The sequence below is a fragment of the Odontesthes bonariensis genome, chromosome 1 (genome assembly GCF_027942865.1).
Source record: "Odontesthes bonariensis isolate fOdoBon6 chromosome 1, fOdoBon6.hap1, whole genome shotgun sequence".
In the NCBI taxonomy this organism is placed as follows: Eukaryota; Metazoa; Chordata; class Actinopteri; order Atheriniformes; family Atherinopsidae; genus Odontesthes; species Odontesthes bonariensis.
Genome location: NC_134506.1, coordinates 22116705 through 22131319, shown reverse-complemented (window position 1 = coordinate 22131319; position 14615 = coordinate 22116705). Strand labels below are relative to the sequence as shown.

General features: G+C 43.3%; 1 protein-coding gene across 2 annotated transcripts in view; it reads left to right on the top strand.

The window, feature by feature from the left end:
- Positions 1-575: 575 nt before the first annotated feature.
- dennd5a (DENN/MADD domain containing 5A) overlaps positions 576-14615 on the top strand; it is a 30584-nt gene continuing 16544 nt past the window's right edge. The window contains exons 1-4 of one of the 2 annotated variants that reach the window (XM_075460227.1): positions 576-800; positions 9956-10027; positions 10856-10965; positions 11202-11880. In XM_075460227.1, coding sequence (XP_075316342.1) covers positions 701-800; positions 9956-10027; positions 10856-10965; positions 11202-11880 — 961 coding nt within the window. In that variant the 5' untranslated portion in view covers positions 576-700. The remainder of the gene's footprint in view (positions 801-9955; positions 10028-10855; positions 10966-11201; positions 11881-14615) is intronic. The other variant, XM_075460237.1, reaches the window with a different exon arrangement.

Here is a 14615-nt window from a genome sequence, read left to right as displayed (position 1 = left end):
ACCTTCTACTCCACTACATCCTAGTGGAAAGTATGGACCTTTTTCCTTCACCACATTTACCTGGAGTCACAGATCACCGTACAAGCAAAGGTTTTTACGCACAAAACCTAAAGCTTATCAAATATGTGTTGTTATAAATGGAACTTCCTATTAGTTCATGTAAGAACAGCTGGGGCTATTACTTTGTAAGTGACAGAATATTAGCTTCCATTATTTAATACTCATTAATGTGCTTTAAAAAAAAAAAAGATTTTGTTGGTATTAGTGGTCTTTATATTAAAGTTGGCAGACAGAGAAACATGATGACATGCTGCACAGGGCCTGAGTTGGGACTCGAACCCGGACCCGGACCTCCTGCGTGGAGGAGCTTCGGTCTCACCACGTGGGGCATCCGCTCAATTAGCTGAACTACCTGATGCCCTGTCATATAATGTCTTAATGATTTCAGAAAGTTTGCAAACCAGTGTCAGGAGTAAACCAGTATAATTTTTATTTTGGTTCTACGCTTTAATCTGAAGGAGCCGGACCGGAAGTGTCGTGGCGGTTGCTGCTAGCTCAACAAGGTTAACTTACTATGGGTAGAGATTTTCGAGCCGCGCAGTAACACACCACACGTAATGGCTGGGAGAAATCCCTTCTCCGCTTTCCTTTAATATGCTCCCTGCTCTAGGGATAAGGGTAGCACCGGACCAGTCTCAAAATGACCACCGGCTTCAGCTCTTGTTCCTCCCGGTTCGCAGATTATTTTGTGATCTGCGGACTCGACACCGAAAGCGGGCTGGAACCCGACGAACTGTCCGGTAAGCATATTAGCCATCGGGTAAATGTCGGGCTGTTACTGGGGCAAATAAGGGAAGAAACGTAGTCATAAAAACGAGTGATTGTTTGATCTTTGCCGTGTCTTAACGTGAATGTTATGTATTACTGTGTCGAACATGTAATGTTGGTTGTTAGGGTGGATACAAAGCGAGCCCAACGCCGGGCCTAGCTCATCTTCTCTCAGCCTGTTTATTTGTAATGTCCAATGAGGATCGAGGGATTACTGCTGGATATACCGCTTTATCGCATTGCAATTTAAAGGCTGTCGTTGGATTCCTCCCCGATTCTGACACTCCCTGTATATTATAGTCACCCGATGAGGGTGGTTCATAGTTATGAATAAGGTGTGTGTGGAAATACCGATTGTTAATTCAGACACGAGCCTTTTGTTGGAGGAATGACACTGATGTGGATATAAGGCTGTTGCATGTGCTGAGGTTGTTCTAGCTCCTGTTTGTCACAGTTATGGAAAGGAGATCAGCCATCATCTATCAAGGTAGCAGAACACACTCGGATTAACCTGTCAGATGGCCCAGGGCTAAAATGTAACATGCCCCCTCACCATCCTCAAAAGTGCTCAGGATCCATCAGAGCTCCACACTGTTCTTATGACACCATCCCCTTTGAACAGAGTCATATAGACAGTGTAAACGTCTCATCGGAGCACAGCAGGTCGTGACACTCGGGGATCTTGTTTGTTTGAGGGACTATGACCCCACTGATCACGGTTTTATCAGCAGGAGCACGGCTTGTGATCGAAAGAGAGGAATCTCAAGTCAATTTGCATGTGAAGTTTGAGCCCTGGCATGATGATGTACAAATAATTCAGTGGCCCTGTTATGCTTTGGAGAGTATTTTACAGCTCTGATCAGTGTTTGTGAAGCGCCTCTATTCCAACATCAAGTTCCAGGATGACAGTAGACATGAGGCGCTGAACACTTATGTAGACGTTCGAGTGGCCTGTAAAGCAACAACAAAAGGGAAAATATCTTTTCAAAGCATGTTATTCAAGAACGTCATTCCATCCCTCCGGCAAAACTAAAAAGCTGTCGAATCGATGCCAAGGTTCCTTTTTTTTGTTTTCTTTTAAGCCATCCTGGGAGGTCATGATTAGCCAGCACTTTAAATAGGTTTTCCCTTTAATTGATTGTTCTCTGTTAGTTACGGTATTTTCTATGGTTAACACAACAATGCAGCAGAGGCAGTGAGGTAATAATAACTGCACTGTGTACGCAGAGGAAATTGCATGATTTCTAATGTTGGAAAGAAGTGTCTGCAAAATCGTCATTTTACGATCAATCCGAGAGCTTTTCTTGGTTCTTTTGGGATTAAACAAATGGATGGATGGACTGCAGAAAGTGTACCTTTTTTTTTAATGAGTTTATCAGAAGAACTGTTAGCCTACTTTATGCCACAAATTGGCATCAGAGCAGAGGGGTATAATCCACTCTCAATCTGTCTGGTTTTAGAAATGATTGTTTAAAAAAGTCTGTGTGTGTGAGGTTTGTAATGACTCAGACAAGTTTGACTTTTGGGGAAATGGTGCTGTGGTACTAAGGAACTGGACCTGACAGAAGACCAGAATAGTTCTGGACACTTTGGTGTGCTATACTGCAAGAATCAAGAGATAAACAGGGCATGTTTGATTTATTTATTTATTTTTTTTAGTCTTTATGCCTGCAATAACTCTTCTAAAGAGCAAAATTGCGAGTCGTTAGTGTCTATAAACAGGTAATTTGCTAAAAGTAGCAACGCAACAACAAACTTACTCAAATACTTTGTCTTTTTCCTCAGAAATTCTGCTACTCACTGAGAAGTATAAATGTATGTAATTATAGGGCCTGTTGGTGTTCTCTTGGGTCTTTCCTCTCGTGCCTTTAGCTGCGTTGGGATTTTTGTTCCCAAGTTATATTCGTACCAGTGTCTTTGTGGAAGTGGTACACAGGTATTGGAGTTTCTGATGCTGTCCGTTTGCCTACGAACGCCTCTCCATGTCAGAGGAACTCTTCAGAAGGACAGACCCTGCACCTCAGTGTGGCTCAGAGTTGTGCTTACTCAAAGATAAAGTGGCGACTTTCGACAGTGGAGATTGGTGTCAATATCTCTGGGCTCCATCAGTTTACTCGCATACTAATGTCAGGGTTTTCCATAGCAACTGCTTCTGCTAAGCAAAATCTCAGGGGGAAGCCCTGAAAGAAAAAAAACAAACAAATTTGTCTACTCAACTCTGCTCTCTTTTGCCTGTGAAGAGAGATAACAAAATCACTGAAACTAATCACGTTCTCCACTCATATGCTTGCCGGTTAAAGTTGATAAAAGTCATCTGAGTGTGAACCTATCTAAACACTACTAAAGTGATGTGACTCTGAGCCTGCTGAGAGCAGCTGATTTAGCTACGTAAACTCTTCTTGACCTGCTCACGTCCACAGACAACAGTCCAGTTTTACTAATTTCTAGTCTTGTGGAAACAAAAGTGTGTGTGTGTGTGTGTGTGTATATATATATATATATATATATATATATCTTTGCTATAACAGCTGCAGCACAGTACTAAAAAATGGGGTTTATTTTAGTGGAAATGTGTTTAACATGTACTACATATTTTCCCAATATTGGTGTGATTTATCGTGACTCAGCAGGCAGTGAAAGGCCGGTAGAGTTCCTCTTCTAGCTGAGAGAGTTTCGTTCGAGTTCAGACTTAAACCTCGTACTTCTCTCTCTTTTTTTCTTCTTTACTTCCTCCTGTGAATTTCCTCTTTACATCTTGAGCACGAAATCATGTTGAAAATATGGAACTAATAAAGGTTTAAGAACAGAGCGGAGCTGAAAGTGCATGAAGCTCACTGGACTTAACTAGATACCAAACGTTTGCTCTGTTTTTGGCCTCTCGTCCTTTCGTCAGCGGCACCTTCGACTTCTGAAAGCTGAGAATTTCTGAAATGTTCAAGACACTCACCCTGGCATCGGTGTAAGATGGAGAAAAAAGATGCCGGTGTGCGATTGCTCTTCCTTTAAACATGCTTTTGTAGGGTAGTTAAGAAGATCTTGTTGTTCCTGTTGTAGTTCAGAGCACCTCAGTAGACAGCTGACGTTGTTTGACATTCAACTTTCAGATGCTTAAAATCAGCTGTCGTGTCAGACGCCTCTGAAGGATTTAATTTTAATTCCTCTTAAAAAGCAGGTCACTATCACAGTTTTTTGAAACTTTTTTTTTTTTCCAAAACATCTTTCACGTTGTTTTCATGGCGTGAAAATGCATGTTTTTCCCGTGTGTGTGTGTGTGTGTGTGTGTGTGTGTGTGTGTGTGTGTGTGAGAGATAGCGTTTCTTTGAAGCGCGTCTGACTCGACAGAAGTGTAACCCACTGAAACTTTGAAACCGACGCACAGCCCGGAGGCTTTGAGGTCAAACATCACCGATGTTGTTCGACTTACTGCATGTCGCTGCTGTTTACTGTAGAAAAAGGTTAGGGGCCTGCCCTTATCAGCCTTTTCAGTTATGACTAGAAGAGAGGAAATGGTGTGGAAATTCCATTTTCACAGGTTACATGTGATTTGTGCGCTAAACACATGTCACAGGTATGCTGTTCCCCAGGAGTTTTCATTTCTTCTTGATTATTTGGGAATATTTAAACAAACCCCCAAACATTTGAACTCCTCAGCAGGAGCTCTACCATTATGAGGCCATCTGGGTAGACTGGTAGAAAATGCAGAAGTTGGGGAGTTCTGCAGCGGTTTGATTTGCCAGAAAAATAAAAATGAAAAAGAAAGGTCAAGTCGACACCCGAAGTTGTAACTGTGCTGAATGCGCAATTTACAAAATTTCCTAATCAGTCAGTCTTCACACGCACGAAAGAAAATCAGCTGATTCACTTTAGTATTGTGACCATTAACCTTGGGATTTCTGGCTCCATTTTCCTAAAGTTCGCCTATTAGCTGCTTTTCTTCATCGTGCACGATGATGACCTAAATATCCAGTGAAAGATCAAGGCAGGTCAAGTTTCAAAGAAAACGATCAGGACGGCTTTTTTCGAGCTGTATCTGCTGAGGATTCATCGATCATCGATCGAATTGCTAACTACTTTCAAATTAGTTTGCAGTTGAAGCCGTTTGACTGTTGAAAACGACCAGTTTAAATTGGTTGAAACAGGGTTGGTCATGGAAAGCTCTTCTTTGTCAAGTAGGGAGAGCCAAGTAAAAAAACGTTTTTAAACAGAATGTTGCTCGAGATCGAGACGTTCAAGGACCAGGCTTTCCTTTGGTTGAAGTGTTGCAGCCATCGTTTTACACCAAACTGTTCACTTGATATGAAGTGAGCGTACCAAGAAAGAAACGGTGAAGAGATAGTTGAGCTTCCTGTCTCAGAACAGAAGCAACATCTGTAACCTTTCAGTATCATTACTGATCGTATGCGTGCATGTCATGTAGACCGATTTAAACCGTTCGACCGTAAAACTTTGCCGACCAAACTTTTTGTCGGATGATTGACGGCGTGGATGAAACGAGCCAAATCAGGCTCTCTGATGGCTCTTTTCAGGCATTTAACACCCGCATGTTCCACTTTCTTCATATGACGCAACAGGGGCACATGTGCAGTAAGAAAAACAAACAAACGGTCCATATTTCCTTTTTTTGGCTCAGTGTTTGCGGCACAGTCGGGACCTGATTAGCATATGTATGACCCTGCAGCCTCACAGGCGACACTGGAAAACGCCGGGAGCTGAGGGACATGAGTACACTTCTAGGCAGGCTCGGCTTATTCAAATGCTAAATATCCTTTTGAATCTTCCAGGCAGCCTCTCTTTCCCCATTCCTATTCAGCAAACAAATAAGGATGAATGGCTCAACATGAAAGCCAGCCTTAAATGCATTATATAGTCTTCCCTCATCTTCACTCAGTTGTTTATTAATGTCTAATAATTTGCCTGTAAATGAATCTGGGAAATTGTGGCTGCAGTTTGAGGGTTGGCAGGAACCATGTGATAGATGTTAAAGTACTCTGATGTGCGCTGTTAACAAGGGATAGAAGCCAAGCATTACAGGGTTGATAGAAGCTGAAAACGCCATTCATTGATTTCATTTTTTTCTTCTTGCTTTGGGATTCTTCTCAATATCGGATGAATGCGGACACCTTCAGCAGGACGTCATGGTGTTCAGCAACTCGGCAACATTTTTTTTTTAGAAACTGAGCTTCTGAGATATTGTGGCCTTCAGAGAAAGCAGTTGGGTTGTTATATTCCTGAGTAAAACACTCATTTATGTCACTTTAGGAAGCATTTCAGAGAAAAAATTGGAATGGGAATACACAGTGGAGACTGGTACTCCCCACTGATCATAATATTTCCTAATAAATTGTTTGTTTTGTGTTTGCTTTGGATTATTTTTAACCCTTTCGCCAACAATAGGTTGCATTTTCTGCAAGATTCATATAAATCTACCTGCAGTGTTTCTCATTTCACTAAAGTGCCGATTGTTTACCTGCCTAATGTTGCGTCGTTTTGTTCATTTTGAGTTATTTATTTGAGTTAATCTACATCGCAACTCTTCAACTGTTCGTTTTCCCTTTTATTAAAGATGAAAAAAGCCTTCTACGGTCATAACTTGGCGAATCACCAAATATTTCGCACAACCTCCGCCTCTCATTCTGTCAAACACCATCCTGAAATAGGCAGTGTTACGATACGCGTGCCTATCCAAACAACTGTTGATTTCCAAGTGTCCCATAGTGCTTAAAAGTCTCCCTCGGAAAAAAAAAAATTTGGACATGGAAGTATGTCAGATGCTGTGGATTGTGTGAGTTTAAACGTTTAAACATGCTTTGCAGCTTCTTAACTTTCTCTGTGGGAGATCATCATTCCGTATAACTGTATCATTTCAACCAGACACAGCGAGATGCCTTTTTAAAAGCTTGGTTTTGGTTGGACGAACGCAGTCATTATTTTGTTTTTGTAACGGGTGCCTTATAAATGCGCTTAACGTTCATCACTGACAGACGGCGGTATCGGTGTATTTTCAGTAAAACTCGAGCACTGATGTAGAAATCGTGTAACAGTCAAAAAACAAACATGTATCCTTTTACAAACACAGCCACATTGTGTCTGCTGGGACTGAGCTGTGAGGGTGGCGAGTTTTAGGACAGGACTGAGCTGCTTTGCTCTGACAGCGGTGGGACGTGTCGGTGAGTGATGTTGCTGTGCTGTTTTGAAGGGTTTGGTTGTCTGTCCTTTATGTCCTTTTGCAGGCAGTCAGACACAGCCGTACGTGCAGAGAAGTGCATCCCTTTATGTCAGTGTTGGCGACTGAGCAGAGCTGTGGGTGGTTCCTGGCTCATTGGATGTGGAGGCAGAGCTCAGCGACGCTCCACGCCCACAACTACCGGTCCACATGATATCCAGTATGACAAATCAAAGAGACTGTAGAGTCTGTTAGCCCTCATGTCAACAGTGTCTTCTCCGGGTCAGGCAGGTAGCCTGGAATTGGCATCAATTATCAGATGAGACCTGTTTGATGGAAAAACCTCGGTAGTCTCGGTCAGTGGCTGTTGACCGAGCCACTGACTCGGTCACATGTGAAAAACGCAAATAACAGATATGAAGCCAGAAAATGTTTTTACCAAGTTGAACATTTCATGCGTGAAGATGGGACACTTTGAAGCTCTGTGGATCATTTTAACGGGATTGTTGGATTTGCTTACAGCCTTTGCATTTCCCCACATTTTATAACATTTCTCTTGAGAGACACGGGATTATGTCACTTTTTGATTTCCACAACACGTTTATTTTCTTAATCACCATTTATGTTTTAGGTAATACTACAGGTAATACCTCCTTATGCAACCAGATAACAAGGCTGTTTGTCTTTGAAACATCAAACCTCGCTTCCCCTTAATCTCTCGTCTTTTCAGATCATTGACAGCTTTTTGTACATTTGTATCGATTCAGACCTTTTTGAATGTTTTGTACACGTGTCCTGTAATGTGCAGCTGGGGAGTGCTCTGATACGTTATTTCACAGTCAACAAACTTCTCTGTTGAAGTGTGAAAGCCAGCTGTGAGTGTAATCTATGCAAATTGACCATTGACAGTAACCGAGATGTACTAACCTTCCTCTCCTGGTACTGATTTAAAGCCATAAACTCACCTCTGACACCAAATCCCAAGTTTTCTGAATATGGATCACCGCTACGCTGCGTTTCTAAGGCCGACATGCTGAGCTAGGGACTGATTTATTTTTTTGAGCATCTAGAAAACATCTGCATTTGGACATGTAACAAGGTTAAAAAGTAGAATTATTGGAGAAAGTCTTTGGATTCTTCATCATGTTTGTAGAAAAAAAAAAAAAAAGCTAAACTCGTCTTCCAATTTGCTCCACAGCCAGATGCTTCCAGATGTTTGCGGCGTTACTGAAAGACTGTACAAGCCATTTTAGTCTCATCATGTCTCTGTTTCTGTTTCGGAGTCTGACCCACATTTACATACTTATGAACTACGGAAATCGGGTTGTTATTTCACTGAGGCAGCATTTGAACAAAGTCGCGTAACAATTATGTGGCTTTTATATCTATATATGGTGATTAAACTCTGATTCTGAAGTCCTCTCAGTGGACTGAATTATTCTCCCGTCCCTGCAGTCTATAATAATGCGACTGTCTGACCTGTCTGAGTTGCGTTCCTGGCCTACTTTCTTCCTTGTGGGTTTGGATATAAAAGTAACTACCAGATTAAACCACTTAATCCCTCTGACATTTAGTCTCTTGCCTGGATTTGTTTCACTACGCTGAAGACCCCAATGTGAACCTGTTTTTGCTCATCGCTACACTTTCCTTTGGATCAATGAAAGAAGACGAGTGGGGAATCAAGGGGATACATTCGGAGTCGGATGCTGGTAGCATCTTTCCTGTTTTAAGACAGTTTGCATCCCTCTCTCTATTACTCTTTAACGAGGATTGATTCTCAGTGACTTGCTACAGAAAAGATTTATGTTAACACCAGATTTGGGGGAATCTGGCCCTCACATGGTCCTCAAAAAGTCCAGTCAGGAATGTTCCTCAGTTCTCATTTGGTCACATTTCCCCGGGTGCAGTCTCGTTACTGAGCTGGCGTAGCAACAAATGAGTCGATGGCTTGTGTTAACCAGCTCGCATTTTTCTTTTATGTGCTTATTTTCTTTTAATTTATTTAAGCCAGCAGAACGGTTTTATTGATGCTTGTCAAATGTCGTGCATGAGGATGACAGTAAGTACCACTGACTGGTGCAAAGAGTACAAAGGGTCGTCTTTATGGAAAATGGCAGATAAGCTAACATCACTCCAGGGCTGCGGCGTAAGAGCAGTTATTCACTGCGATCTAACCCATGACTGTCTGCTGATAAGATCGACATGTTGGGACGGTGTTCCACATTTTGAAATGTTTTTGTCAGCATGAAATGAACACGTTGGAGTCTACTTCAGGGTCATTTATTTGTAAGTGCTGTGCGTCACATACCTTGTGATTTTCAAGACTTCCCTTGCCCTCTTTCATTCACTCAGAGGAAATCTTCTATATAAATGTCACACACACACACCATATATACATACACATGTGTACACGTTTGCTAAGACCCTTCACTGGAAGGGGACTGTTTAATAAAGGTTCAGTGTGCCTGCTGCCCGCGTCTATGCTAAACAACCTTTAGCGTGATCCTAAACTAAAGTGGTGAACATGAAAAAGAAATGTTAAAGACTGATTGAATGTATTTTGATTACTGCTGTCATTGTGTGCATGTCAGCTTGCGAAGGTTAGCATTTCCCTTGAAGTGTGCCATCCCTAATTTTGATCAAGCAAGAGCTGCGAGCACAGCTGCTTCTTTGCTGAGAAAACTATCCGTGTTGGAGCAACATGGATTTGCATGAAGAAGAGGAAACTACGACACAGAGAAATGCTTCATCGTCGTATCATAACCGCACCAGCTGGCTTGAATTAGCATAGCCACCTGACACGAACAGATAACGTCCTGTGTGTGTGTGTGTGTATGCAGCTCTTTCTCAGAGCAAAGCTTTGAAAGTGGAGCTGTCAGGATGTTTATGCACAAACTGAGAAGTGATGCGCTACCCATCGAGAAGCAGGCTTTTAATTATATTTTTGTTTTATTTGTTGTGTAGCTTTATGCCAGTATATAGAGGCTACTAAATTCAGAGATGGGGCCAGAGGAAATTTGGCGAGTGCAAACGAAGGTAACCGTTCCACCACACACACTGTTCTCCCTCCTAACCTGAGCTCAGCTTTAACCCTTCCACCTTCAACCTGGCGCACCTTGTTTTTTTTTTTAATTATTTATTTTCTTTTTTTTTTTTTTCCTCCTCAGCAAACCCTCTTTTTTGACTTGAAAATCTGAGTTTTCAAAGTAATTTCCTGCACAGGTGTGGGGACCTGCCCTTTCTGTTTGACACAACCTAGACTCCTCTCCTCCTGTTTTTTTTTTTTTTTTTTTTCCCCTCCCCCTCTAAACACCCCACCTCCTCCCTATCTCTGTCACCTCCTTCAGCAGCAGCTGAACAAGGAGCTGACGTTTGACAATCACTGCTTCTGTGTCTCGCGCACACACAAATCTAGTGTTGCCTGCACTGGCATTGCTTGGTCAATGTTTACTCTCCCCCCTACACTCTGAATGACTTTTCAGTACTGCCTTGGTATGTGCATCACTTCTGCTTTATTCTGGGTTTGAATCAACTCAATCTGTGCTCATATGACTGATTAATTTGTGTCTCCCTCTGTATTGCCATTAAAGCTGTCTTAAAGCTGATTCCTGATCTCGATTTGATATTCCCCTAAAACATGCAGATGTTAATTTGTCTACTTTAATAGGATGCGCATGGCAGCTTTATATGACGCAATACAACCTTCCTCTCGAGACAAATATGCTGATGTGCTTTTTCCTCTGATGTTGCGCCTGGCACTTTACGCCTGCATCTGATCAAACTGTTGCTCTGCTCCTGTCTCTACTCACACTAACTCTTTGTGTCGCATTTGTTTTTTGCGCTCTCCATTTGTCTGATTTCCAGGTGAGAATTTTGAGCAGAGTCCACTGCGGAGAACCTTTAAGTCCAAAGTCCTGGCACATTATCCCGACAATGTCGAGTGGAATCCGTTTGACCAAGATGCAGTCGGCATGGTATGATTTCACACAGTTCTAACTTAAGAGAGTCAGATATTTCTGAGTGATGTGTTTGAAGTTGTAATTATGAAATGAACTGTTTCTACGTCGTATTTTCTCCTTTCTGAGGCAAGTGTATTCGGGATCACAAAGTTAATATGTGCATGTTGCACTTGTGATTGAAGATATATTTTCCTGGTTCCGGCTAGGATTGTTTCTTTGCTCTGATTCCTTGTCTATGTGTTCCCTCACAGCTCTGTATGCCAAAGGGTCTGGCGTTCAGGACACAGGTTGACTCCAGGGAGCCGCAGTTCCACTCCTTCATCATCACCAGAGAGGATGGCTCTCGGACCTACGGCTTTGCCCTCACCTTCTTCGAGGAGGTGACCAGTAAACAGATCTGCAGTGCCATGCAGACTCTCTACCACATGCACAATGCAGAGCAGTACGACATCTTGCACACGCCCACCTCCCCACCAGGACCCGAGGACCAGCGAGTCCCCCAGTCACGCCCTGTGCTCCACGCCGCACCCGCCATCTCCCGTCTGCAGCGCTTCAACTCGTATGACATCAGCCGCGACACCCTGTACGTGTCGAAGTGCATCTGCTTGATAACGCCCATGGCCTTCGCTCAGGCCTGCAGAAAGGTGCTGCAGCAGCTGCACCAGGCCGTCAGCTCCCCTCAGCCCCCACCCCTCCCGCTGGAGAGCTACATCTACAACATCCTCTATGAGGTGCCCCTCCCACCCTCGGGGCGCTCCCTCAAGTTCTCGGGCGTCTATGGGCCTATCGTGTGCCAGCGGCCGAGCACCTCTGAGCTGCCCCTCTTTGACTTTGCCATCGGTGAAATGTTTAGCCTGCTGGGGGTGGAGAACGTTCTTCAGCTGTTCACGTGTGCCCTGCTAGAGATGCAGATACTGCTCTACTCCCAGCGTAAGTCGCGGTCTTCTGCTGTGGCGCTCAGTGTTTTCATGTAACCACCAGCATCCATTCCCTTAAATTTCCAAGTACGTGTACATCTGGCTCACACTGCAACCGGTTTCAAATGAAATCAGGGTTGCAATTAAATCTTACTTGTTTTGACACGCTTCAACAAAACTGTTTTTATGTTTTCAAATAGCTGGAGGAGGGTATGTGGAAACTGTGAAAAAAACGATCTGTAACAGCTGTTGATTTGAGATTTATCGGGTCTCGTGACCCCGTTTGCAAAGTCCTTCTCAAGAGATCTTTCTGGAGCCAGATGACATCAGTGTCACCATGTGAGACGAAATATTGTCAGAGGATCTAAAATAGTTATTTTGAGCTGATGTCGCTTTAAAGCGTTTATCCTCATTTTAGGTTGATGCACAGTGCACAATTTTCATCTCTGCTGACATGGTTGCACTTTGTTGTTCACATGAAAAGTGAAAGAAGTCCTGATGTTGTGGAGTTTACAAAAGAAATGAGGCTGAGAGAGAAGTTTAAACCTGCTTCCACTGGCACACCTGCAAAAGGATTTGTGGAGTGGTCGGACTCAGTCCCCTCTCATTCTGATGATGAGAGTGTGTGGTTGCCGGGGGTTTCCAAGGCTTACAGACTGCTTTGCATGCTCTTTTCACAGAGCACTGTCTCTCTCAAGAAAGCATCGCTCATCCCTGAGAAGCTTAGGAAAGTAGTGTCCTCGGCAAAATTATTTTGTGTTGTTTCATTTCCTGTGTTGCTTTTGATACATTGGATTTCATATGAATTTAACACGGCTTGATAGGAGCCAACCGTTTAGGCCATCGTCAGTGGGCATACAATAACGCCCATTTTGTCTGTATTCACTGTGAGCGGAGGTAGTTGTCTTTTCCTTTTTTAGTAGACTGTGGAGAAACGGGTAGATCACATAAGGTTGTTGGGTCTGGTGTGATGACTGGATCCATTACAGAGGCAAAAAAAAAGGCAAATGGTTTAGAGATCTGCAGGGGCTTGAGGGGGAGAAGCTCTTAGAGAGGGGAAAGCTGTGATGTTGCTAGGCAACCTGGGGACAGGGAGGATAGCAGTGATGCAGGATGATTATTATTGGTCGGCAGTGACATCATGCTTCTCTTCACCCCCGTGAGGCTCGTCACTGCAGAGCATGTGAGGGGTGTTGTGTAAAGTTGAGGGGCTGTTCAGAAAAGACGCTGCACACCCAGGAGAGGGTTGCTCTGCAAATACAGAGCCCAGCCGTGAATGCTGTGTGCCAAAAATAGAGCTGGGCTCTATATCTCATTGAGGAGGGGGGGGGGAATAAAAAATCCCCGTTTAGCATCTTTTTACATGAAGCCATAAAGGACGTGGGCCGCTCCTTCTCCTGTCATTCTCCGACAGGAAGCTCGTCGTGTGTCAGCTGTGGTGACGAGCTGCAGCCCAGCCATCATTTGTTAGCGTTTTTTCATGGGCCTTTTCTACCTTTTGGTGACTCGTGCACTTGAAAGTGACAGGACAGCTTAGGGGAGAGGGCCTTGAAGAGGAGATCTTAACTGAATGAGGGCGTTGCAGTTACACATATGTGAGCCACAGAGATGGAAAGAAATAATAAAAGAAGGCACATGGCTGAGAGTCTGGCTGAGGCTTTACATCTTCATCCTAGTTCTTAAACCATTCAGACAGCCATTTTCAGAACTTAGTAAGCACGGTGCGTTGTATTTTTTTTCTTTAAGTCACCAAGCAGTCGTTGAGACAGATGCTTAAAGACTTCATTTAATCTGTCAGGGGATTTAAAGGTTGTTTTGTATTTGTGTGGGGGAAAAAAAGAAGAAAAAAGAACAATCTCTGTTTCAGCTTCTCGAATGTGAGGATTTATCAACTTCTTCATTAGAATTAGTCATCAAAAATTCATATTATTGAATATGGTATTATTGTTAAGAGCTTGACATTAAAACAGATACGAGTTGTTTATACTACGTCCCCGCAGAGCGTTGGAAATTTAGCGGAATATTAACGCAACAAAATCTGTTAAGTCTTCGGTGTTACTGCCACAAATCAAACTTGGGGTGTTGAGTGTCTTCTCAGATCTGCAACAGTTTCACTTTCGTGTATCAGGTGTATTTATAGTTACAACATCACTTCAAGTCCAAACTATTTGGCTTTGGAGCAGTTGGATCACGCTTAAGATATTGAAGGCATGCAGCATTTCAAGGAGTTTCTTGTTCCGATGGCCTAGTTTAAAAGGGGGTGGGCGATGTTGGTATTCTTGTCCTCATCCTGGGAGCGGAAGCTTGATAAGGGAGAGGTCCAAACTGGGCTGAGAGCCCCCTCTCATGAACTAGCACATTACCAAATGAAGGAATGCCATTTGTTTTGGCACCATAACAGGAGAGGCAGAGCTGCTGCTGAATGCACAGTAGGTGTCGACAGGATAGAGCAGGAATGCAGATGAGGAGGGCTGGACGCATATTTGCATGTATGCCACTTGAATGAGGTGTGAAACCCTGAACTCCACGGAGTGTTGCTATGGGGAGTCATGATTAAAAAATGAATAAATAAAAAATGTAATGTTAAACAGGACGCCAGCTGACGGCAGCTGTGTCAAGCTTCAGTGTCTGGGTCCTACGCCCTTCAGATGACTTCCTCCTCAAAGACCACAACAAGTGGTGTGCCTACGCCCCCAGAAACGTAGAAAATGTGCAGGTTTATGACCAGGTGCCCTTACGTTGGCGCAC